This window comes from Felis catus, chromosome B2, assembly GCF_018350175.1.
Source record: "Felis catus isolate Fca126 chromosome B2, F.catus_Fca126_mat1.0, whole genome shotgun sequence".
Taxonomy (NCBI): Eukaryota; Metazoa; Chordata; class Mammalia; order Carnivora; family Felidae; genus Felis; species Felis catus.
Window position 1 is genome coordinate 89,702,073 of NC_058372.1, and position 26,846 is coordinate 89,728,918.

Here is a 26,846-nt window from a genome sequence, read left to right on the forward strand (position 1 = left end):
GCTAACAGATGGAGCTGATTATTGAAGGCATTAGATTGAATCATATGAAATTTTGTAGATAAAAAATGGCCAAATTTAACACTTCATGATAAGGTTTTCCCCTCCTAGGAATCTCAAGAGCACTATTGCTGTGAAGCCAAAGTATGGATGGCAAGGCCAGATTCCTTGGTGAATTTTCAGTCAATAGTCATGGCCCTTTTATCAGTGACTAGTTTATAATATGCTGAAGTAACACCCATAACCATGGAGCTCAGGGATCTTAGACTATCCCTTTCTATACTCCCAACGTGAACAAATATTTTACATCTTACTAAAGTTAGCATTTTAAACTCATTGCATTTGAATGGTTACACTTTCATTCCATGCTACTGAGAGTCATAAATACACAGGAAGGATGGACATAAGCACACTGTTTCACCTGCTCTTTCTAATAATACCAATAACATAGACAAGCCTATCTAGACTTTTGGTGATACGTGTGCTCTCCTAAAAGCTGGATTTCAAGGTATTTTCTATATTGTTGATTTCCTTCTCAGTCACTCTCCTTTGCACTTGAGGCAGGCGTTTCCGGAAATTTCCACTCAGCACGATGTAGAGAAAAGGATTAATGCTGCTGCTGGCATAGCTGAAACAGATGGAGAGATAATAACCCACATGGAAAGCCAGCGTGGGCTGCTCCATCTGTAAGTTCACCAGTTGTATCACGTGATAGGGGGCAGCACTTAAGATAAAAACTGCCACCAGCACCAGCACCATCTTTGTCAGCTTCATCACTCGTTGCTTTGGAACACTGGGATTATAACTACAAAGGAAGCATTAGGATAGACAGAACATAAACAACCATAGAAATTATGGGGCAATGATTTCCTAGAGCTTTCATTAACAGAGATGTCATGCAGTTACCATGAGCCCCCTGATGTGTTGTGATGAGAAGAACTGATCTTTCCCCAAAACACATAACTACAGTCTAATTGTGATACAATATCAGGCAAGTCCAGATTGGGAACATTCTATGGGATACCTGACCAGTACTCCTTAATGCCCTCGAGGTCATGAAAAACAAGGAAAGAGCAGGAAACTCTCATAGACTAGAGGAGACTGGGGAGACATGACAACTAAATGCAATGTGGTATTCTGCATTGAATCCTGGACCAGAAAGAGGCTGTAATGAAAAAACTGGAGGAATCCAATTAAGGGTAGAGTTTAGTTAGTAATAATGTACCAATGCCATTTTCTTTGCTTGGACAAATGCATCATGGCAGGGTAGTATATTCATGGAGGAACGAAGTGAGGACTGTATGGGAACTCTATACTATTTATGGAACTTTTCTATTAATTTAAAATTATTCCAGATAAAATTTGAAACTTCCCAAGTTTTATCATGTTATATTTAGATATTTAATAGAAATGTCCCAGGGATGTAGTTGAAGCAGATGAAAAAGCCCAGGGAATGATTAAAAAAAAAAGCATGGCAACTGAAAATCTTTGTAAGATAATGATTCTTCTGCAGCTTATCTGAGTAGGCACCATCATTCCTCTAATTATTTGCATTTTGAGGGGTAATTGGACAGTATGAAATTTGTTTCATAAGATGCTCTTTGCATTTCTGAGGAAAGTGCTGGGAACAAAGTGATCTGTTTTGGAGAATGGTCTTAAAAGGGCTCAAGCATCCTCTCCAACTGTCAGTGTCTTAATACTCCATGTGATTCCATTTCAACTGTCTTCCCAGCTCAGCTGCCTGTGATACATTTAGAAACTAAGTTATTTTTCCATAACTGTGGCTGCTTCCCTTTCCCATTCTAAATGGGAATGCAACATTACCAGAGAATTTCAGGAAGCTAAGTGGGAAAAAATGTCATGGGTCAATAAAACACCTAAACCTTTGGCACCAGACTTTGCCACAGATTTTGACTCATGGTTAAATTGATCGCCTATTTGACTTCCAGGGAAGATGGTGGGTTAGGAGAATCCTAAACTCATCTCATCTCACAGATGCAACTAGATAACACCCATATCAGTTGTAAATAACCCAGAAAATGACCCAAAACCTGGCAGAACAGACTCTGCATAGTTAATCATAGAGAAGAGGCCACATCAAAAATGGTAGGAAGGGCAAAGGTGTGGTCAGGAGCAAAACTGACATGTAAGGCTGTCCACAGGAGGGCAGGAAGCTGCAAGCATGAAGAAGGCAGAAGAGCAGAGCCTACACTAGACATCCTAGGCAGGGGGGATCTGAACTGGGAAGACGAATCTCCACAACATTTGGATTTAAAAACAGAGGGGCTTAACTTCACAAGTTTTTACAATCAGTGAGGCTTAATACCTGGAACTTTAAAAATCAGCAGGCTCATCTCTGGGAGAGTTAAAGGGCGGAAGGAAACTGAGTTCCCACCCCTAAAGAGACAACACAACCACAGTCCCTTGTAGATACAGCACAGAAGCAGCAGTTTGAAAAATATCTGTGATTTATTTATTAATCTCAGAACATGTACTGGAGGGGAAGAAATCATTAGGAGACTTATCCAAGAATAAAAGAGCATGGACACCTGGGGAACCAGCATGAACACTCTCTACCTAGCTTGCTAAAAGTGTACCCCACCCCCACGTTCTCCTGCAGACCTGCCTCCTCCAATATGCCTTTGGCTGGAACCCATCCAAAGCACTGCCACAAGCTTGGCAGTGTGTAAGCAGCCCTGACAGTGGCCAGCGTCACTCCAAAATGACTCCTGTCTGGGGTGCCCGAGTGGCTCAGTCGGTTCAGTGTCTGACTTCGGTTCAGGTCATGGTCTTGTGGTTCGTGAGTTCTAGCCCAGTATCAGGCTCTGTGCTGACAGCTTAAAGCCTGGAGCCAGCTTTGGATTCTGTGTCTCCTTCTTTCTCTGTCCCTTGACCCCTCACACTCTGTCTCTCTGTCTTCAAAAAAAAAAACATTAAAAAATAAAACAAAAACAAAAACAAAGTGACTCTGTCCTGGAGAGAGAAGAAGATAACCACACACAGAAGTTTCACTGTGGCTCCAGCAGTGGACTGGGGGCAGACATCTGGTCTGACTATAGTCCCTGACCACCAATGAAAGCTTCTCAGGAGACAACACAGGGAGAGTCCCCTGTAGTTTGATGTTATTGCATCTCTGGCAGATGCATGGTCTGACCCAACTCAAGCCCACAATAGCCCCATACTGATCCATTAACAATACAGGACCCAACTCTGCCCACCACCAACGGAGAGCCATTGCAAATGACTGGACTGAAGTCAAATGCAGTTCAGCCATAATAGTAGGGCACATGCGACACACATAGGAGACACCCATGAAGCAGCAGATTCTGATGAACAGAGAACATTCCACTGCAGGGCACTATAGACCCCTTCTTCATTAGGACATCACTTTCAAAAGCAGGAGATGTAGCTGATTTCCCCAACACATAGAAATAGACATAGAGTGCTAGACAAGATGAGAATCAGAGGAATAGATCTCAAATGAAAGAACAGGACAAAATCACAGCAAGAGAGCCAAATGAAATGGAGATAAGCAATATGCCTGATAGAGAATTTAAAGTAATGGTTATAAAGATACTCACGGGACTTGAGAAATTACTGAAATTAAAAAAAAACAGTAGAGGGAATTAATAGCAGAATAAAGATATTTGTGCTACCAAAGTGAGTATAAAATAGTAGAATAGAGGAAACAGAATAATGGATCAGTGATCAGGAAGATGGAATAATAGAAAGCAATCAAGCTTAATAGGAGAGAGAGAGAGAAAAAGAATAATAGAAAATGAGAATAGATTGAGGGAACTCAACGACACAGTCAAGCATACAAATAACGTTTGTATTAACAGGGATCACAGAAAGAGAAGAGAGAGAAATGGGGGCAGAAAATTTATTTAAGAGACAATAGCTGAAAATTTCTCTAATCTGAGGAAGGAAACAGACATCCAAATGTAGCAGGCACAGAGAGCTCCCAACAAAATCAACCCAAGGAGATCCACACCAAGACACATAATGATTAAAATGGCAAAAAGAGTGATAAAGAGAGAATTTTAAAAGCAGCAAGAGAAAAGAAAACATACATATAAGGAAAGTGCTATAAGGCTATCAGTTGATTTTTTAGCAGAAACCTTGCAGGCAAGAAAGGAGTGGCATGATATATCCAAAGTGCTGAAAGAAACAGCCCCTGCAACCAAGAATGTTCTGTCCAGTGAGGCTATCATTCAGAGTAGAAGGAGAGATAAAGAATATCTCAAACAAAAGTTAAAGAAATTCATCACCTGTAAACCAACCTCATAAGAAATATTAAAGGGGATTCTTTGAGTGTAAAGGAAAAACCGAAAGTAGGAACAAGAAAAGTAGAAAGCAGAAAGGCAGAAGAAATAAGTATATCTATAAAAATCAGCCCAGGGATTCACAAAATAAAAGAATGTAAATTATAACACCATATACGTAAAATACTGGGGAGGTGGGAGTAAAAATTTAGTGCTTTTAGAATGGGTTCAAACTTAAGTGACCATCAACTTAATATAGACTGCTATATGCATAAGATGTTATATATAAACTGATGATAACCACAAATCAAAGACCCATAATAGATGTGCAAAATTTAAAAAAGAAAGGAATCCAAGTACATCATTAAAGAAAGCCATCAAACCATGAGAGAAGAGAGCAAGAGAAGAAAGGAACAAAGAAGTACAAAAACAACCATAAAATTAGAAAATGACAGTAAGTACATACCTATCAATAATTACTTTGGATGTAAGTGGACTAAATGCTCCAATCAAAGATAGGGTGACTGAATGGATAAATAAGTAACACCCATCTATATGTTGCATAGAAGAGACTCATTTCATTTCTACAGACACATGCAGATTGAAAGTGAAGGGATGGAAAAACATTTACCTTGCAAATGAAAGTACAAAGAAAGCTGGGGTAGCATTATTTATATCAGACAAAATAGACTTTAAAACAAAGACTGTAACTAGACACAAACAAGGACATTACATAATCATAAAGGGAACAATCCAATAAGATATAACAATTGTTAATATTTATGCACCCAACATTGAAGCACCCAAATACATAAAGCAACTATTAACAGACATAAAGGAAGTAATTGATTGGAATACACTGATAGGGGACTTTAACACCCTACTTACATCAATGGGTAGATCAGATAGAAAATCAACAAGGAAATAGTGGCTTTGAATGACATACTGGACCAGATGGATCTAAGATATATTCAGAACATTCCATTTTAAAAGAGTGGAAAACACATTCTTTTCAAGTGCACATGGAACATTCTCCAGAATAGGCCATAAAACAAGTTTCAACAAATTCAAAAAGATCAAAGTCATATCATACATCTTTTTCTAACCATATACTTATGAAACTAGAAACCAACCATAAGAAAAAACCTGGAAAGAGCTCAAATACATGGAGGTTAAATAACATGCTACTAAATAATGAGTGGGTCAATCAAGAAATCAAACAGGAAATAAAAAAATGTGGACACAAATAAAAATGATAACACAGTGGTCCCAAATCTTTGGGATACTAGGGCACTCAGCCAGTTAAGCATCTGTCTTTTGGTTTTGGCCCCAGGTCATGATCTCACAGTTTGTGATGATCACAGTTTGTGATCTCACAGTTTGTGAGCCCCATATCAGGCCCCAAGCTGACAGTGAAAGAGCCTGGTTGGGATTCTCTCCCTCTCTCTCTGTCCCTATCCCACTTTCTCTTTCTCTTTCTCTCTCTCTCAAACAAGTAAACGTTTTTTTTTTTAAAGGGGGAAAAAACCCCCAAGACTTTTAAATATAGAGAACAAACTGTTGGTTGCCAGAGAGGATGTGGGTGGGGGGATGGGTGAAATAGGTAAAGGGGATTAAGAGGGGGTGATGTGTGGGAGATGTAGTGATCTTGTCTTTCCAAAATACAGTAATCTATTCTAAAGACAAAATTTGATATTTGTCTTAAAATCCAACATGCTATGTGTTCACTGACTTACTTAACTTGGTATAGACAGTTTCAAGTAGAAAATAATTTAGATTTATTCATACAGTTTTACTGACAACTATTTTTAAAGTTTCTTCCCAAGTCTATTGTCTTAAGGTAAATCTTTGGTTTTATTCAGTCCTAATTAATCTCGTCCTAAATATTCAAGTATTAATGAGATTCTTTTCCTCCAAATTAAAAAATTAAGCACAAAATTAGAAAGTTATACACGGCATCTAGGATATTTACATATGTACACAACTCTTCAAAGTGTACAAACGAAACATTTAAGTAACGTTGATAACAAATATAAAAATATTCTTTTAATAGTATATTGAGTTCTGTTTAGATTTTTATGAAACTATAACATTAGTATTGCAAGATTTATCACTGGGAGGTCCTCAAATAGCTGCTTCAGAACATATCTTATTTCAGAAAATGCCTCATATAAACATTAATGCCCGTATGTCTAAATGTGGTATGTTTCAAGTGATTGTTGTTTAAATTTCTGTTGTGGATGTCTTAGGATCTCTGAATTGTTCTTTCAACAAATAAAACAAAATAGGGTAAATACTTACCATCTGGCATCCTTATTCTGTTGGTACATCTCCCAAGTATAGCATAAAATTAAAATATAGCATACCAAAATCAAAGGCAGAGGGAAAAAAAAAGTTGTTATTGTCAAATAAAGTGTATACCTGTAAGATGAGAGAGAGAGAAGACATGGCTGTTACATTCACATTGCCAGGAACTGGCTTTTACAGTTTATGAGGCATAATTTTCTAATTTCTCAGGGCTCAGGATAAAAGTCTTTGGGGGGAAAGTTAAGGATCTTGGCTGCTTTTATGGAGAGAAGTCTTGCTCTTCATTATTTGCCAACAATGGTGCTCATCTGTTCTCTAGCCAAGCCCAGCACTACTGAGTACAAACAGGTGAGAATACATATTATCACCATTATCTTTAGTGTTATGTACAACAATATGGAGCAGCAAGTAGCATTTATTATATAGTATATGCTGATCTGAGTACTTGACGTATTTTAATCCACTGAATCTGCTCAATGCCATGATTACAATTGCCATTAGTATTCTCCTGTTATAGAAGAGCAAACTAAGGCACAGAGGGGTTAAGTGGCTTGCCTAAGGGTATCCAGCTAGTAAGTAGGAGAGGTGGGATTTGAATCCACAAGAGAGTTGAGTTGCACAGCCCACCATTGTAATCAAGACCCCCGATGGCCTCTCAAAGGGCCTGTTGTGAAATGAGCCAGTCTTTTCCTTGAGATCCCCTGGGGAAAATTCTCAGGTAAGCCAATTCCATTTTTTCATGGATTCCAGGTATCCTCCTGCCTGGAAGAAGCTTGGTGTTGGTGAAAGAAGGCAGCCCACACTGGGTGGGTGTGCACAGGGTGGCGCAGGGAGAGCACCTGGGAGCAGAGGGACACTGAAAGCCACACATTGGTTCCAGTCTCAGTTCACCATAAGAACTTAATTCTGGGGAGTAACAACAGAGGCTAGAACCTCAGGATTGCCCTTATGATAACCAACCAAAACCAGCAGATGCAGCTGCTGGTGCAAAATAGTCAGTCATTATTATTTCTTTGACACAGGCTGAGTCCTCTAGACATCTCAGGTTGTGCTGCTCTGTTAGACAGGTTGGGGTTCATATTAATAATCTGTCAGCCACCAGTGATTAAATATCATTTCACCTTTAGATTGGCAGATGGTTTTTGTCTGTGAGTGCTGCCAGTGCTGGTGGGAGAAAATAATGAATTAACAATCACTCCTACTGATGTTGTGGTCCTCTGGAGATTTTTGTTACTGGATTTGTAGCCTTGCAAGGGCCTCTACCTCCATCCCTCTTGGGCTGTGACTACATGACGCAGAAATGACTCACCTATTTGACAAGTGGTAGATGGGAAAAAGGAATCTTCCAAATTGACTGGAGATAATGTATGTGAAAAGCACCTAGCACAATACGTAGCCTGTAGTAGGCGGTCAAAAAATTTTAGTCATAGACTCCAAGGATATATTCAAAATTTCGAACAAAAATTTTTGACTTAATTTTTCTTTTCAAATTAAAATGTGAGAAATAAGCTGTATTGGCTGCCTTGATAGTTACCCAGAGCTGCTGTAACAAATGACTGGGTGGCTTAAAGCAACAGAAAGTTATTGTCTCAGTTGTGGAGGTAGAAGTTGAGGGGCACCTGGGTGGCTCAGTCAATTAAGTGTCCAACTCTTCATTTAGCTCATGGCATGATCTCACAGTTGTGAGATCAAACCTCAAGTTGGGGTCTGCTGAGCATAGAGCCTGCTTGGGATTCTCTTTTTTCCTCTCTCCCCAACTCTCTCTCTCTCTCTCTCAAAAAAAAAAAAACGTATGAAATTAAGATGTTGGCAGGGTTGGGTTTTTTTTTGGAGGCTCTGAGGAAGAATCTATGCCATGCCTCTCTGGTAGTTTCTGGCAATCCTTGGTGTTATTTCCCTTGTGGACACATCACTCCAATCCCTGCCTCTGTCTTCACAGGCTCTCTCCTCTCTGTGTCTCTTCAAACCTCACTCTCCTTCTGAGGACACCAATCACTGGATTTAAGGCACACTCGAATCCAGTATGACCTCATTTAACTTGATGATATCTGCAAAGACCCTATTTCTAAATAAGGTCACATTCATAGGTACTAAGAATCAGGACTTGAATATATCTTTTGGGAGGGAGGGCAAACTTAAACCAAACTCCAGTGGCACACTGTTAAGGTTGGAATCTTGGTAACGCCTAGACCCTTTTGGAAATTTTGCCCCTCCCTTGATTTTTGCATTCCTGCTGTGTCTGGTTGCCATGGATCTTTAAAATCCATATTTGAATATACTTGTGTCCACTGAGGCTACATAATTAAACTCCAAATCTTTTTCTAAAGGTTACCCTCTCCTTAAAATCAGGCTACCAACTTGATTGTGGAAAGCAGAAAGCGAAGCGGGGAGACTGCCCCTTAGAGGATCCCCAAGGACACTGTGTGCAGCTGCCCACGTGTTGACAAGGAGGATGAAGCACTTCACTTAATTCAACTCTATTTTTCTTAAGTTTTAACAACCTACCGGAGTACATCGTCAGGGGATGTTAAATCAAAAGCACAACTCTCCACGCCGTCTTTAAATTTGATGACCTTCGAGTAGACCCAGACAGGCAATGCCAGAATAAAGGAAGCTGCCCAAAGGCCCAAATTGATGCGGATGGTCTTGTACCTCGTTCTCCAACTTGTAAGTCGAAATGGTTGGACGAGAGCCAAGTACCTGCAAAGCCAGTTAAGAAGGGTTTGGGAACAATCAATAAAACGCTGAGCTGCCAGGATGAAAGGTTCATGACAAGAGTAAATTATTAGTATTATTATCTTCCCTGAAGCACACCTCTATCAGGGTAAAAGAAAGTTCTATTTTTTAAGAGCTGGCTGGTACCTGTAGAGAAAACAACTCTTGACCCTGCAAGTCTGAATAAACCACTCACTGAAATAGCTGTCACTTCCCCGAACACACTGATAATGGTAAAATTCTGCCCTGTGCAAACTCTGTCTTTACAAAAGTGCTTCCCATGTAGGCTGGGTTCTGGAAAACTTTGCTTCTGAGCAGGGATTTCCTCCAGGAGAGAGGGGCCTTCTTCCCAGTAGGATTTACTGACATGGAGGCAGGAAGGAGGCAAGTGCACTGGCTGGTAGGAGAGTCCCCAGGCAGGATGAGGTTCTGGCCCATGGGAACAGACATTCTGCCCAGATGACTTTCCAGTGGGGGCCCCAGGCTCTTGGAAAGCAGTCCATGGGAATCACAGTGAGGATAAACCGACATGACTAGTGCAGACAATGCAGATTTCCAGGAATTTAGGCTGCAGGCCAAAGAGGGGAAATGGGCTAATTTCATGGGGAAGGGGTTTTTCTTTCTTTTCTTTTTTCCCCCATTTTTAATTCAGAAAAAAAGCATAATCATTAATGAAGCTTGAAGTCCTGACATATTAAATATATTTGGTTCTCCAGCAAGTCCAAGAATGTTTCAGAGCCAATTGAAAGCTAAAAGGTGAGAAACAGCCTAGACCCAGAAGGAAGGTTATCTGTGAAAGCACAGTTTTGCTGGAGGTGGGGGTGTTGGAAGGCAGTATCCATACACATCAAATAAATGTAAAACATGTTTTGGTGGTTATTTAATTTTTGTAGAGCTACTTAAGATTTCTAAAAATAAAAAAAAATTGCTTGTCCCCTGTTCTTTCAATTTTGCATGAGAGGCAGAACGTTTTAAGGGACACTTAGTTAAGGGACCCCTTGGCATTCAGGGAGACGTTTGTGGCCCAGGGTACCCCAGCTGCTCCTCTCCTGCACATTGCACCTTCATTACCTGTGGCTGAGGAGAGAAGGACCCCTCCCTCCCTTGTGTACAACCACGAGGTAGTGATTGTACAGCAGCCCAACCATCATTTTGTCTGGGATGAAAGGATAATGGAGTCATGGCATCAATAGATAAGGGAATCTTCTCTGGTTATATCTTCACCCCAACACCCTCCTTCTCCCACCTGAAAACCCCTCACTGGTTTTCCATCTCCTTTCAGATAAAATTCAGAATTCTTACCATCATTTGCCAAGTCTTTCTTCACCTGGCCCTGCCTGTCACTCAGGCTGCAGCTTGTTCCAGTCTCACTATGGCCTTCCTTTAAGCTCTCTCCCCTTTCAAGGCCAGGTGCATGCTGTCTTACTTGCCTGGCAGAATCTCCCTCTGTTTCCTCTTGCTCTTCCTTTGAGTCTCCATTTAATAGTCTGTGTGTCTCGGAGCGCCTGGGCGGCTCAGTCGGTTGAGTGTCTGTCTTCGGCTCAGGTTGTGGTCTCATGGTCTGTGGGTCTGTGGGTTTGAGCCCACATCGGGCTCTGTGTTGACAGCTCAGAGCCTGGAGTCTGCTTCAGATTTTGTCTCCCTCTCTCTCTGCCTCTCCCCAGCTTGTGTTCTTTCTCTCTCTCAATAATAAAGAAATAAACTTAAAATATTATTTAAAAAAATACTCTGTGTGTCTCAGAGAAGCCTCCCTTGACTACTTACTCTATACAAGGGCCATGACTATAAATGCAGATGGTGGGGGAACTCTGCTTTTCTTTCCTAGTATGTATCACTGTGTGGAAATACACATTTGCTGTGTGACTCTTCACTTAATGTCTGTCTACATCTTGGGAATGGAAGCCCCAGGAAAGCAGGAATCTTGACTATTAGTTTAATGCTCTTGTATCATTTGTATCCAGCATAGTTCCTGACCTATGGTCATACTCAATAAATATTTGTTGAATGGGGGATTTGGCTCCTACTTACTTACTTTTGATGTTCTAGAGAATATATTTACAAAAGTAGCCATCTATGAGAGTTTAGGCAGCTTTCATCTGGAGGTATATACATTTAATATTTTGGATGTTTACAAAATTTTTTTGGTATTGATTTTTTAATGTATCTCTCTTTTTTTTTAAATGAAATTTACTGTCACATTGGTTTCCATGAAACACCCTGTGCTCATCCCAACAGGTGCCCTCCTCAATGCCCATCACCCACTTTTCCCTCCCTCCCAACTTCCATCAACTCTCAGTTTATTCTCAGTTTTTAAGAGTCTCTTATGGTTTGCCTCTCTCCCTCTCTGTAACTTTTTTTCCCCCTTTCCCTCCCCTATGGTCTTCTGTTAAGTTTCTCAGGATCCACATAAGAGTGAAAACATATGGTATCTTTCTTTCTCTGTATGACTTGTTTCACTTAGCATAACACTCTCCATTTCCATCCATGTTGCTACAAAAGGCCATATTTCATTCTTTCTCATTGCCAAGTAGTATTCCACTGTGTATATAAACCACAATTTCTTTATCCATTCATCAGTTGACGGACATTTTAGGCTCTTTCCATAATTTGGTTATTGTTGAAAGTGCTGCTATAAACATTGGGGTAGAGGTGCCCCTATGCATCAGCACTCCTGTAACCCTTGGGTAAATTCCTAGCAGGGCTTTGCTGGGTCATACGGTAGATCTATTTTTAATTTTTTGAGGAACCTCCACACTGTTTTCCAGAGTGGCTGCACCAGTTTGCATTCCCACCAACAGTGCAAGAGTGTTCCTGTTTCTCCACATCCTCTCCAGCATCTGTAGTCTCCTGATTTGTTCATTTTAGCCACTCTGACTGGCGTGAGGTGGTATCTCAGTGTGGTTTTGATTTGTATTTCCCCAATGAGGAGTGACGCTGAGCATCTTTTCATGTTCCTCTTGGCTATCTGGATGTCTTCTTTAGAGAAGTGTTTATTCATGTCTTCTGCCCATTTCTTCACTGGATTATTTGTTTTTCGAGTGTGGAGTTTGGTGAGTTCTTTATAGATTTTTGGTACTAGTCCTTTGTCCGATATGTCATTTGCAAATATCTTTTCCCATTCCGTTGGTTGCCTTTTAATTTTGTTGATTGTTTCCTTTGCCGTGCAGAAGTTTTTTTATCTTCATGAGGTCCCAATAGTTTATTTTTGCTTTTAATTCCCTTGCCTTTGGGGATGTGTCGAGTGAGAAATTGCTGTGGCTGAGGTCAGAGAGGTTTTTCCTGCTTTCTCCTCTAGGGTTTTGATGGTTTCCTGTCTCACATTCAGGTCCTTTATCCATTTTGAGTTTATTTTTGTTAATGGTGTAAGAAAGTGGTCTAGTTTCATCTGCATGTTGCTGTCCAGTTCTCCCAGCACCATTTGTTAAAGAGCTGGTCTTTTTTCCATTGGATATTCTTTCCTGCTTTGTCAAAGATTAGTTGGCCATATTTTTGTGGGTCCAATTCTGGAGTCTCTATTCTATTCCATTGGTCTATGTGTCTGTTTTTGTGCCAGTACCATGCTGTCTTGATGATTACAGCTTTGTAGTAGAGGCTAACGTCTGGGATTGTGATGCCTCCCACTTTGGTCTTCCTTTTTCAATATTACTTTGGCTATTCGGGGTCTTTTGTGGTTCCATAAAAATTTTAGGATTGCTTGTTATAGCTTTGAGAAGAATGCTGGTGCAATTTTGATTGCGATTGCATTGAATGTGTAGATAGCTTTGGGTAGTATTGACATTTTAACAATATCCCTGATGAATATGGATGCAAAAATTCTCAATAAGATACTAACAAATCGAATTCAACACCATATAAAAAGAATTATTCACCATGATCAAGTGGGATTCATTCCTGGGCTGCAGGGCTGGTTCAATATTTGCAAATCAATCAATGTGATACATCACATTAATAAAAGAAAAGATAAGAATCACATGATCCTGTCAATCGATGCAGGAAAAGCATTTGACAAAATTCAGCATTCTTTCTTAATAAAAACCCTCAAGAAAGTTGGGATAGAAGGAACATACTTAAACACCCTAAAAGGCATTTATGAAAAGCCCACAGCTAATATCATCCTCAATGGGGAAAACAGAGCTTTTTCCCTGAGATCAGGAACACGACAGGGTTGTCCACTCTCACCGCTGTTGTTTCACAGAGTGTTGGAAGTTCTAGCATCAGCAATCAGACAACAAAAGGAAATCAAAGTCATCAAAATTGGCAAAGATGAAGTCAAGCTTTCACTTTTTGAAGATGACATGATATTATACATGGAAAACCGGTTAGAGTCCACCAAAAGTCTGCTAGAATTGATACATGAATTCAGCACAGTCACAGGATACAAAATTAATGTACAGAAATCAGTTGCATTCTTATATACTAATAATGAAGCAACAGAAAGACAAATAAAGAAACTGATCCCATTCATAATTGCACCAAGAATCATAAAATACCTAGGAATAAACCTAACCAAAGATGTAAAAGATCTGTATGCTGAAAACTATAGAAAGTTTATGAAGGAAATTGAAGAAGATATAAAGAAATGGAAAAAAATTCTGTGCTCATGGATTGGAAGAATAAATATGGGTATTGTTTGGAGGTAGAAACCTACTATTGAAATATTCCACACACCTGTAGTTATTATTAATCAGAGAAAGAAGGAGAGAAATTATCAAATGCATTTGAAATTTCTTACCTGTTAAATTGGCAATACTTGAATGGCTTAAATGTTCCCTGCTTGCATGTGCATATGTATGTGCTTTCTCTCTCTCTCAAAAAATAAACAAACATTTAAAATGACTTAAATGTGTAAGTGATAAGGCTTACTCTTGGCACTGACATGGCCAATGCCATGATTATGGCCTTGCAAAGAAAACTCCATTTCTGTTTTACAAAATCTCAGATTTTGTTGAAGTTTTATGCATTTAGTACAGTTGGAACCGTAAGAAATGCCAAGAAGGAAAAGGTTCAGTTTTATAGACTCTTTATTTCTCTCTGGCCATGTAATCTCTAGAGTGAGGACAGAGAGAAGGATAAGTATTCAAGTGCCTTAATTCTAAAATAAAATTTTAGCACACTGTGTCCATTAGACTAAAAAAATGACATTAAGGGGTGCCTGGGTGGCTCGGTCAGTTTAGTGTCAACTCTTGGTTTTGGCTTAGGTCATGATCTCATGGTCATGAAATTGAGCCCCATGTTGGGCTCTTGTGCTGAGCGTGGAGCCTGCTTGGGATTGTCTTTCTCTCTCTCTCTCTCTGCCCCTCACCACTTGCTCTCTCTCTCTCTCACTCTCTAAGTAAACCTTAAAAGAAGAATGAAAAAATTAAAAAGTGACATTCATATATATGACACACATGCACATGTACACATACACTCACAGAAAAGAACCAGTGAACATTAGGGAATGTATACAGTTGGTCTGTTCCAGTGCAGACCACGTCCATTCACTTTATTTGCAGTAAGAGGTTTACAGAAGAGGTACAATTTCCTTTCTTTAAAGAAAAAGCCAAAAACTCTCCTGCCTTCAGGGTACAGGGTATGAATAAGCTTTTATTATCTCTGAGAATGGGATTATGATTGGTAATACCTGTGCTTATGACTGGTAATACCTGTGCTTTAGATTGCTTTCTTTCAGTGGGCCTGTCCTCTGCTGAGCCCTCACCCTGCGTTGGAACACTGGCCAAGCTCACCAGGCTTTACCTAAGACATTGTCAGCAATGGCTGGCATCAGATGAACCAAACAGACCTACATTGATTTTTAAATGTGCTGTTAATTATAAATTGAGAAGCACAGTCTATATTTTGAGAATTCTTTTGCAGAAAAGCAGTAGGATATAAAAAATGCATTAAACATCACCATCATTATTCATGTCTGAATAATGATCCACTGAATGATTTCTATGAACCTCACTATTCCTTTGTTTTTTCATTTGAAAAACTGATCATCATGTCCTCACCCCAAAGACACACATGGAGTGGAAAAAGAGGCAGAGCTGAGGAAGAGGTCCTGGAAGGACCCAGGGAAATTTAACATAGCACTCAAGACTGACAGTCATTCATTTGTCAGTATTTTTTGAGCACCTATATGCCAGGAACTGTCACATAGACACTTGGGATTTATTAGTGATCAAAGACCCTGACTTCATGGAATTTACATTTGAGGGGTAGGGGAAACTGAACAATAAACAGTACACACACACACATCCAAACAAAAAGCAAATTATATTATATAATATATTGGAAACAAAGGAGAAAGAAAAAGTAGATCAGAGCAAGAGGGGGTCAAGTATGCTGGGTTGGGGTTGGTATGGGAAGAAGATGGATGGAGATTTTAAGTGAGTTGTTCTCTGAAACCATTCCTGTTTTGCATGTTACTGTATCTTTAGGGCTTGTTTCTATTTGGGGAATGTTGCTAAGACCTAGTCTGGAGGTCCTTGCATCTAGATAATGCAGGGACATCCTAGCTTGCCTGCTTCCTGAAGAGGTCAGATGATAAAGTTATGAGCCATCTGCCATCTCTAGAGACAGCTTGGAACTGGGTTCCACCACTCCCTGGCTCCATAAGTACTCACCATCACTGTCATCTCCTCGAATAACATTAGCTTAATGGTTGGTGAATACGGCTATGGTACATTCCAGGTCACAGTCTAATGCATTTCTAATGATGTTAATTAAATATCAGCATTTGTGTTAACTCGTATAATGATGAGTGTAAAAGATGTAAAATATGGTCTTCCTGGTACCGCAATGTCTCTTCATAGCTATCCAGGAGCCCAAATTTATTTCCCAGATTCCTTCAAACTGCCAGGTGATAACAAGAGTCTGTGAGACATTGAACATACCAAAAATAGCCCTGGACAGAGAGTAAGGAGACATACTTCAGTTCTCAGTTCTGCCATTGACTTCCTGTGTGCCTTCAGAACATACCCTCACTTCTTGGGGCCTCAGTTTCCTTAGTGCAAGAATGATGGGGGCACTCATTCTTGTTTCTAACATTTCATGATTTCAAGATATCTTTATCTTGCAGTGAATTAGAAATAATACTGAAGTAAAGAATGAATAGGAAAAAGATTTTAGTGTTTTAAAATTTCCATTAAAAATATAATTCTATGAAAGTTGGAAAAAATATTCTGAAGTCCTACAATGAAATAAGCAAAGTAAGAGGAACTTTGCTGTTACAAACCAGCAGATGTTGCTTAAACTGGGATAAACATGGGAAAGCACAAGCACTTCTGAATTATGTTAAGCCATTTCAGAGTTTCATCACTTACCTGTCCACACTCATTACAGTCATGATGGAAGTACAGGCAAACTGGTTGCAAGTATCCAGGGATGTGATAATGGTGCAGAGAGGCCCCCCAAACACCCACTCTCCTCCCCGTGCCCACTGATGAATAAGAAAAGGCATTCCAATGATGTGGACCAGATCAGCCACAGCCAGGTTGCAGATATAAATGTCAGGAATAGTTTTTTTCCTGGACCTGAAAGAAAAGCAGGGAAACTGAGGATTGATATTGAAATTACGCACCTTGTTCAATTTATGCCACCTTTTACAAATTTTTAATTGTCTAAATGAATTTTAAAAGAAATTAAAGGAAAACCTACACAAATTCATGTATGAATGTCTAGTCTTGTGTGTACTTAAACATTTTGAACTATATACCTGATAACTTTCTGTGGTGGCTTAAAGATATGTCCACAAATTCTTTGATACTGCTTTCAAAAGATGGAGCCTAATTATCTCCTTTTGAGTGTGGTTAAACTTAGTAACCAACTGTTCACAAATGGAATATGGTGGAAATGACAATGTGTGACATAAGAGCATACAGGCATTATAGGCCTTCTCCTTGCTCTCTCTTGGATCACTTTCTGGGGTAGCCAGCTACCATCTTGGGAGGATACTCAAGCAACTCTGGAGAGATCCACATGGAGAGGAACTGAGGCCCCCTGCCTACAACCAGCATCAGTCTTCCAGGTATGTGAGTAGGCTACTTTGGAAGTAGATGCTTCAGCTCCCACCAAGATGACTGTTGCCTTGGAGAACAGCTAACTGCAACTTTATGAGAAACCCTGAGCCAGAGCCACCCAGCTAAGCTGCTTCTGGATTCTTGACCCTTGAAACTGTGTGGGATAATAAATGTTGATTGTTTCAAACCACTAAGTTTTGGGGGGTAATTTCTACATAGAAACAAATTATACCAGTTCCAAGCTCCATCAGGCAAAAGGCTTACTCCTTACTTATCCCTGCCACCAAAAACAGCTGAACAGGGAAGATAAGTGGTTTGCATTATACAATGCATTTTTCCCCACTGAAGCTTAAGTCATATACTGACAGATCATTGTTAAAGAGTTTCAACCATTACTTGGAAATATTCCAATAATATCTAACCCAATAGCAAAGACTATGAATTAAGATCATGAAATCCAGACAGTGTGGAGAAGAAATCTGAAGAGTAAACGGTTAGAGGGCATGGAGAATAATCTCATGACCCCTGCTGGGGGGAGTGCATTCGATGCTGTCTAGATGTGGCTCTCTTCTCTGTAGGCAGAAGAATTTTCTAAGGGCAGAAATTTAAATTTAAAATTTAGTTGGCTCCATGGGACACCTGGGTGGCTCAGTCAGTTAAGGCTCTGACTCTTGATTTTGGCTCAGGTCATGATCTCACAGCTCATGAGATGGAGCCCCATATCGGACTCCAAGCTGATGGCGCAAGAGCCTGCTTGGGATTCTCTCTCCCTCTCTCTGCCCCTCCCATATGTGTGTGCATTCTCTTGCTCTCAAAATAAATAAAATAAACATTGAAAAAATTCATTTGGTCCCTATCGTCAAGGCGTTAGGACATTCAGTAATAAAAAGGTAACATCTTTATTTGGGAGATGCTATTCATTACTTCAGCGAAGATTTTATTGAGCAACCAATTATGTATCAGGCATCATATTGTGCTCTGGGGCTGCAAAGCTAAATAATCTATAAACTCTAACATCAAGGAGCTTGTAGTCTAGATGTGTATAAATAAAGATCACTGCAGTGTGGTGAGAGAAAGCTAGAGCAAGTGCAAGGAGCACACAAAAGGGGCCCCTGCACCCTCCCCTGGAGACAGTCAAAGCAGATTTCTTGGCAGAAGTGGCATCTGAACTGAGGACAAATAAGAATGTACAGAGCACATAAAAATTAGCCCTAAGATTATGCCACAATTGCTAGTTCACTCTGAATACACGGCTTTGCTCTGTGGTTTGGAAGCTAATGTGTGTCTTTATTATCCATGAGCTGAAAATTCTACAGCCTGTGAACTTTATTTCTAAGCCATAAAATCCTTGTGTGAAACAAATCAGAGAGGATGCTTTCTCCAGATCCTGGCAAGCACACACTGTGTGGGAAGTTACTGCCATCGAATACTTACTCAGCAACCGCACTTTGGGCATGGTTGATGACACTATAAAGCATGTTGGTTCCCTGTCCCCAGCAGGTTGGTGACTCATATCAGAAAGATCCAGAATGAGAAGAGATTTGAGGAAAAGATGATGTCAACCAAAAGATCAGCCAAGTGACTGTCCTTGGTCTCTCATCCTCTGTCCTCACCAGGCCACTGGCAGTGGGAGATGGGGAGGGGACAGGGGAGGGGAAAAGCTCCCAGAGGTCAGGTAGAAAGAGTTCCACATTAAAAAAAACAAAAAACAAAGCAAAACACCATAAAATCCCCCATAAATTTTAGCCTATAAACAGATGTTATTTCCACTTGAATTAGGATATAAACTCTAAGTGGTTGCTTAGGGTCTAATTGCAGCAATTAGATTCACAGCCCTTGCTCTTTAGACAGGTACCCATCATCAACTGATAATGAATTATGTTAGTACCATTGTGGAGGACAGTGCAAGCCATTAAGTGGCAATTAAAATGAATTAAATAAAGTGTTTCTAGGTGATATTCTGTATAGAAAAGGAGAATTCTGAAGCAAATGATGATCTGGGCAAAAGATGATAGATAGGGCAATAAAAATAACACATTATATTTATCATTGCTTTCTGTGGTAAGGGTGACAGCATAGAAATTTTAAAAAAATTAAGGAGAAATTGTAAAATTTCTACCTATACAACTTGCATTCTTTTTTTTAGGTCTAATTCATCTCCAGATTTTCTGTTGCCAGACTTCATTAAATTTCTGTCATGACTCAAACATTTAAAATAAAAAATGTAGACTAGTGATCCTTTTAGCTAACATGTTTTCCATATGGTTAACATGGCCGTATCTAATGCTCACTAATTTGGAGAATGATAAAATAAATTATGGTATTGCACAGTACCTTACAATAAATTATGTAGTTGTTACAAATCATAGTTTGTGAGAATATTTAATCAAAAGGGAAACATACTGATTAAGTAAAAAAGTCCCAATTATGTATATAGCATACATTTATTTAACATTTAAATAATTTATTTCAACATTTGTTTAGAAATATGCTGGAATCATGCCAAGTGATTACAATGATTATCTACTGGATAATAGTAGTATAACTATTATTTGTGTTTAAACAGTAGTATGACTGTTAATGACATGTTTACATTTTATGGTCATAAATAACAACATATGCTATGGATTAAATAAAATACATAACACCACACATGCGGGAGGCTGCTTTGCTGATCAACTTGCTTTCAAATCCTTTTCCCACTCTTCTCCAGCTTTGTTCCTAGGTGTCCTTGCCAACTGGCTTTTGGTTGGTTTTGGCCAGTAGGAAGCACTGTTGGAGGGAAATTGGAGGGTGGGAGGAGAGGAGGGGTCAAGGCATTTTCTTATCCTTTTAAGCTATTGGCATCTCTGGCAGTGGATGCACATCTTCCATGGCCCCATCTTCCTCCTATAGCCTCAATTCCATTATCCCAGATCCCTTTATGGCTACAGCTCCCACGAGGCAGTCTAGATTCCTGGGGTCTATAAAACTACCTATTTTCTTTTCTCCATCCAGCTCAGGGCTGGGAGAGGGGTGGTGGTGTTAGGGTGGGAGATAGTGGTAGGACATGGTAGAAGCTTCCTGATTTTTAAAAATTTTATTTATTTTATTTTTAAATGTTTATTTATTTTGAGAGAGAGTAAGAGCTAGCAGGGGAAGGGCAGAGAGAAAGAGAGAGAGAGAGAGAGAGAGAGAGAGAGAGAGAGAGAGAGAGAGAGAGAGACAATGAGAATCCAAGCAGGTTCCATGCTGTCAGTGCAGAGCCTGACTCAGGGCTTGATTCCAGGACCCTGGGATCATGACCTAAGCTGAAATCAAGAGTTGGATGCTCAACTGACTGAGCCACCCAGGTATCCCCAAAGCTTCCTGCTTTTGTGTATCTTCGGGTTGATGTCTGACATTTAACTCTAGTTGAATTAAATCCCACTTGTGGAAAAACCCCAATGGATTAGTAGTGATTTTGTGAAGCACTGTGATGAGAAGAATTCTGAATCTTTGTATGGTCACTACTTACAGGACAGATCTGTGCACAGATTAGAGATGACTGGTATGGATGGGAGAGTTTGGAATGGGAGAGTAGAACGACATACTTGCCAATGCTGCTCTAGATACATAGTGGGATACAGTTGAAAGAGAACCTAACTGGCAATTCCATTTTCATTTCTATGCCCTCCTTATGTCCTAGGAAAAGACATTCAACCCCTTTAGATTCCAGAGTTTTCTTGGCTCATTGGACCATTGCAATGAGGCTCTTCCAGCAACTTTCCACGTCAGGTGAACAGATGTGGCTGAAAGGTTCTATAGCATCTGAAATATAGGATATGTGTGCAGCAAGAGTATGGTTAACTCCAACAAGAACTTACATATGGCTGACACTCTGAGAATGGCTGAGGGCTGGGTCAGAGGGAACCAGTAGTTATGATTTAAGCTGGGTAGAAAAAATGAAGGGGTCTTATTCTAACTTTTTAATCTTCCTGTCTGTTTTAGCAACTGGTATTCCACCATTAGATCATTTGTGTTCCTGGGGCACCTGGGTGGCTCAGTGGGTTGAGCGTCAGACTTTGGCTCAGGTCATGATCTCTTGTGAGTTTGAACCCTACATTGGGCTCACTGCTGTCATTGTAGAGCCTGCTTTGGATCCTCTGTCCCCCTTCTCTCTCTGCCCCTTCCCCACTCATGTGCATGTGCTCTTGCTCTCTCTCAAAAATAAATAAACATTAAAAAAAGAGTATTAGATTCTTAATATTGCTTCAGGTTAATGTACTGACCCTCTTGTAATCTCTGTATAAAATGTAGATACCACTGGGAGGGCTAAAAGTAAGGTGTTTCAGAATTCATGGTTTAGTGTGAATTCATTGACTTGACAGTGTCAGGGAATGACAGAACAAGGACTTTTTATTTATCGGGAAACAGGGCATCCCTTGGAGAGTCTCTGTCAGTAGACTGTCAGTCGACAGGTGAAAGATGTGTTCAGGAGGTGGGGGTAGGGATCTGATGGAGAAGAACATCCTCCCCTTTATGGAAGTAGCTTCCCAGGGCCCACTATGACTGTGGAGCAGAGTTGTGTAATGGGATTGAGTTCACTAGTCTCCCACTGAAGAATAAAAGGGAGAAATGATTATGTTATAATTGGCCCAGTTTCCCTCCTACATTTTCTAATCTGGCTTTCTTTTGACCTGCTGTGAATTTAAAGTGTGACCAACTAATAATGATCTGGCTTCACTACTTTATAGTCACCTTCCTAATGCACAATTTGCTTCTTACTCTTTAAAATGGCCACATAGAACCTCTTATTCTGGAAACTCCATATTTCTTAAACTTATTTTTTTTCTTGTATGTTTTTAGTCTTCCTTTGGCAAAGTCAGAAGTTAGTTCATTTCTTGTTTCCTAGTATCGCTAATGATCTTACTGACTTTCAGTTCTGTTCATCCTCTTCTGATACAAATATTCATCATAAATGGAACTTCTCCTTATTTTTAGTGTAATCTTAATATTTTAATTAAGCCACCCATCTGTTAAGAAGGTAACAAATAAAAGATCATGGCAAGGCATGATGAAAATATTAATACAAATTGCCTTAAAATTTTTAGAGAGCAATTTTCCAAAAACAAAGTGTTAGATAAATTCCAAGCCAAAAAAAAATTAAAATTAATTTACTTTCAAATGATTTTTGAAAGACTAATACATTTTTGGACAGCAATTTACAAAGAAAAATATTAAAGTCCTAGTAATAAAAATTAAAATTAAGTTGCTCCCAAATTTTTTTTGAAAGATTAAAAGATTCATCTTAAAAGCTCCATTAACGTATCTTCTCACATATTATCTATAAAATGGTAATGATAAGAAGAAAGGACAGATTTTTCACAACCATTGCAAATAAATTGGTCAGTATGATGGCTCAGGTTTTCTTTTTTTTCCAGTTAAATGATTACTTGCTTTATGTTGAGAATCTGTTTCCAGGAATTATAGCTCAAGTACTGACTTTTAGAAGAGTTCACATTCCACATTTATTCTTTTTTCCAGCTTTGTCTCCAGCTAAGTAGATAAGATCAGGCCATTGTCTATTGGTGTAATTAGAGGGGAACCAAGAATTTTTTTCCAGCCCCAAATATCTCTTCAACAGCTTGTCACAGGGCCTGAAATCTAACACTGAAGAGTCTCTGCATATAAAAATTGCCTGTAAAAAATGCAACCATTTCTGTAGGGCCAACACATGATAACTTGATTTCTCACCCAGTGGGGCTCTATGGATGTGAGACATCCTATATGTATCTCCAGGAGAGGACAGTAAAGATCCTGAGGGGTATGAGGGAAGATGGAAGGAGAAGTGGGCAGGAGCAACAGGCAAACAGGGGAGAGCAAGAAACATTCCCGTTTCTGACTATAAACTCTCTACTTGGCACTATTGCTTCCTTGATGCTTCTGGAGAATATCTGATTACTTCTGTTTTCCTTCCTAGAACTTAATATTTGAAGCATCTTTTTTTTTTCACTTGATTGTTTTTAATGTCTTGTATTATTTTTCAAATTATTTTATGTGTTTAAATCTTAGCTTTTCTACTAGTCTATGAACTTTTTAGAGTCAGATGCTACCGCATTTCTTTGGTATTTGTATAACACTTAGTGCTGGGTTTGCAATAGGTATTAGCAATATGTATTGAGTTGAACTACTTACAGCACTTAAAAAAATATTTTAAAATGCTTGATGTTCACAAATGGCTTTACAGGATGCAATAAGAAATGCTTGAATTCATTAAGAGTAGAATTCTAATATACCAAATAAATCTTCAATTATGGATGGTGTAAATACCGTTTGTGCTACACTTAACTGCAGAGATAATGACAATAAAAATTTGAGAGGTGCCTGGGTGGCTCTGTTGGTAAACATCTGATCCTTGATTTCGGCTCAGGTCATGATCTTGCAGTTCATGAGTTCAAGCCCTGTGTCAGGCTCCACACTGCTGACAGTGCCAAACCTGCTTGGGATTCTCTCTGTCTCCCTTTCTCTCTGTCCCTTCCCTACTTGCACTCTCTCTCTCTCTCTCTCTCTCAAAATAAGTAAATACAGTTAAAAAAAAAGGCAATCATTAAAAAAAAATTGCAAGTGGGCTGGCTGATAGGAAGCCACCTGGGGAATGTGACCAGTTATGAACTTTCTCCGGAATAGTGAAAGTCATCTGCATCACCATCCTCTGGGTTGCTTTTGCTCTTAATTGATTCTATGAAAATTCTTCTATGTACATAGTAAATCTAACCATCTTTCTAGTTTTGATGACTTGTTTATATGTTTTCATTTATTTTTTAATATTTATTCATTTTTGAAAGAGAGAGCGTGAGCAGGGGAGGGGCAGAGAGAGAGGAAGATAGAATCCACAGCAGACTCCAGGCTTTGAGCTGTCAGCACAGAGCCCAGTGGGGCTCAAACTCACAAGCCTCGATCGAGATCATGACCTGAGCTGAAGTTGGATGCTCAACTGATTGAGCCACCCAGCAGCCCCTTTTTGTTTTTATTTATATATATATTTATAGCACCCGAGTTGGGGAGAGGGGCAGAGGGAGAGAGAGAATCTTAAACAGGTCCACACTCAGCATGGAGCCCGACACGGTGCTCCATTCATGGCCCTGGGAACATGGCCTGAGCCAAAATCAAGAGTCAGATGCTCAACTAACTGAGCCACCTCCTCTGTTTGTTTTTATTAATGTGGAGAAAATAACCTAGAATTTGGAATCCGAGTTCATGGGAATTCTGAATCTTGGGATCTGAGTTCAATGCCAGGACTGTCACTAACTGTGTGATGCTGGGCAAGTTATTTTCTCTCCTAAGTCTCTTTGCCTAATGGGTATAGTAATTGTACTGCTATTTTGGATTAAGTGGGTTTACAACTGTGCTTTGTAAGTGTAATATGCTACACAAAAGATTGGTGTAATTATGTGTTAATATGCTGAAAACACTATTATTAAGTGGTACTATCAAAAGTGTTTTCTTATATAGAAACATGGACAATTTTTTTTATGATGGTTATAAGCATGATTGGAGACCAGGATAATTACATTTAACATCTTATATTGATTAAAAGAAGTAAAACTTAAATGTGAAAATAATCAGGATAGCAAAAATATCAAGTAGTGATGGGGCACATGTACACTAACTCTGAATCCTTGTGTCAAAACCCATAGGAAATAAGTAACCTATTCCTATTTTCCAGGCTGAACCTTATGCCCTGGGTTTGAGAGGAACAAGGAAATTACCTGAAGGAGGTGGGAGATGAGAAGCAAAGGCAGGAGGTATTAGGGAGCAGATGTCTCTCAGTTTGGCCTACATGGGGGTAGTCTACGCTGAAGGGAAGAGCCTACCATCTATGACTGCCTGAATCTTTGAGTGATCAGGGAGAGTATCTCTCTTGCTCAAATGAGTGAAAAAGAGTCTCTTTCATCAACCGACCAGGGCAACTTGTTAGGATAACTCTTATTGCCAGAAAATAGAATGGTTGCATTGAAGTTTTATTCCATGCCTGGGCTCCACCTCTAGAGATTCTGAATTAGTTAGTCTAGGGTGAAACTATGTATTGAAGTTTTTTTTTTAAGTTTATTTATTTTGAGAGAGGGAGGGAATGAGGGAGAGAGAGAGAGAGAGAGAGAGAGAGAGAGAGAGAGAGAGAGAGAGAGAGAGAGAGAGAATGAGCAGGGGAGGGTCAGAGAGAGAGAGAATCCCAAGCAGGCTCCATGATGTCAGCATGGAGCCCAACATGGGGATTGAACCCATGAACCAGGAGATCATGATCTGAGCTGAAACCAAGAGTCAGATGCTTAACTGACTGAGGCACCCAGGCGCACCTGTATTAAGATTTTTAAAAGCTCCTCAGGTGATCTGATATGGTGCTAAGATTGAGAAAATTCCCTAACCCAGCAGGAAGCATTGGCTTAGGCCTTTTCGTTTTGAGTTTTACAACTCAGATGTTACTTAATACATGATGAAAATATCTGTAGAATCCTGTTTAATTATCTTAACCAAATATTTCCAAACCGATTTCATTAAGAAAAATCCTATAGAGGGAAAGAGATTCATTTAGGGAGTATAGAATGTGCCTAAATTACAGAAAAGAATAAGAAGATCTTACCTTATTATAGTGAATACAATGAGGATGTTGCCAACCAGCCCCAGTGAACAGATAACCCCAATCATAGAAGGGAGGATAATTGTATCCACAATGCTGAGGGTTTGATAAGCAGTCTCTTTATTGCAGGATTTGTTCAAAAGTTCAGCAGAGGTGTTCCAACAGGATGAGTAAAGTGAATTCATTGTTCATGAATTTCCAGTGGTTAAACCTGTGAAGGAATAGGACGTGATTTATTTAATGAATTGTTGAGGCAGTTCCGTGAACACAGCTTTTCTTTAACTTAATTTAAAAAAATTTATTGGGGCCTTCTTTGCAACAAGAATTGATGCACCATAAGATTTCAGGTGAATATTACTACTCCCTGTCCATAATGGCCTCACAGATTACCAGAGGGGATATGTAAATAGGAAATTACAGAACAGTGTACTGTGATAGTATGCATATGTTATCATGCCTTATTGTGGTGCATTCTTTGAACATTGCTGATATTTACTCAGTATTCCCTGGTACTGGTTGTTTACAGCTGGTATCTGTTCTTATTGGTCTGTGTATCTACTCGTATTGGCTAGAACCCCTGCAATACTTAAGTTGTTAAATACATCGTCTCTGCAATAAAGTGCATGGGGAACACCAACTCTGATTATTTATGAATGGAATGCAATAAGACTTCCTGAGATGATTCTTGGACTATCTGAAAGGATGAATAAGAGCTCAGTAAGGGACAATGTAGGAAGGGAAAGTACTGTAGCTAGTAGGGGATGATGTCTCAAGTCTGAGAGTTTCAAGTGTTGGTGAGGATTTGGAGCCCAGAAAAAACCCCTGCTGGTGGGAATGTAAATTGATATACCACTGTGGAACATGGGGAGGCATTATTTATTACAGTTGAATAGAATACATATTATCCCATGACCCACAGACTTCCCCCAAGATGGGATATACCTAGAGATACACGCTTATATG

At 39.5% G+C, this 26,846-nt stretch overlaps 1 protein-coding gene and 1 long non-coding RNA gene across 4 annotated transcripts; one reads left to right on the forward strand and one right to left on the reverse strand.

The window, feature by feature from the left end:
• Positions 1-412: 412 nt before the first annotated feature.
• Positions 413-26,068, reverse strand: MCHR2 (melanin concentrating hormone receptor 2). 2 transcript variants are annotated; one of them, XM_023254194.2, is made up of 5 exons: positions 25,887-26,068; positions 16,592-16,801; positions 9,075-9,269; positions 6,564-6,683; positions 413-802 (listed from the first exon to the last, which is right to left on the reverse strand). In XM_023254194.2, exons 1-5 carry the CDS (start codon positions 26,066-26,068, stop codon positions 487-489), a joined length of 1,023 nt encoding a protein of 340 aa, XP_023109962.1. In that variant the 3' UTR covers positions 413-486. The 2 variants fall into 2 exon arrangements, 1 of the variants encoding a protein (XP_023109962.1); XR_006598106.1 differs by lacking the exons at positions 6,564-6,683; positions 9,075-9,269; positions 16,592-16,801; positions 25,887-26,068 and adding an exon at positions 6,684-6,814 and having other exon boundaries at positions 665-802.
• Positions 6,220-9,338, forward strand: LOC123385487. Of its 2 annotated transcripts, none has more exons than XR_006598108.1 (2): positions 6,220-7,287; positions 8,897-9,338. It is a non-coding gene; the product is annotated as an uncharacterized LOC123385487 (long non-coding RNA). The 2 variants fall into 2 exon arrangements; XR_006598107.1 differs by having other exon boundaries at positions 8,919-9,338.
• Positions 26,069-26,846: the final 778 nt, after the last annotated feature.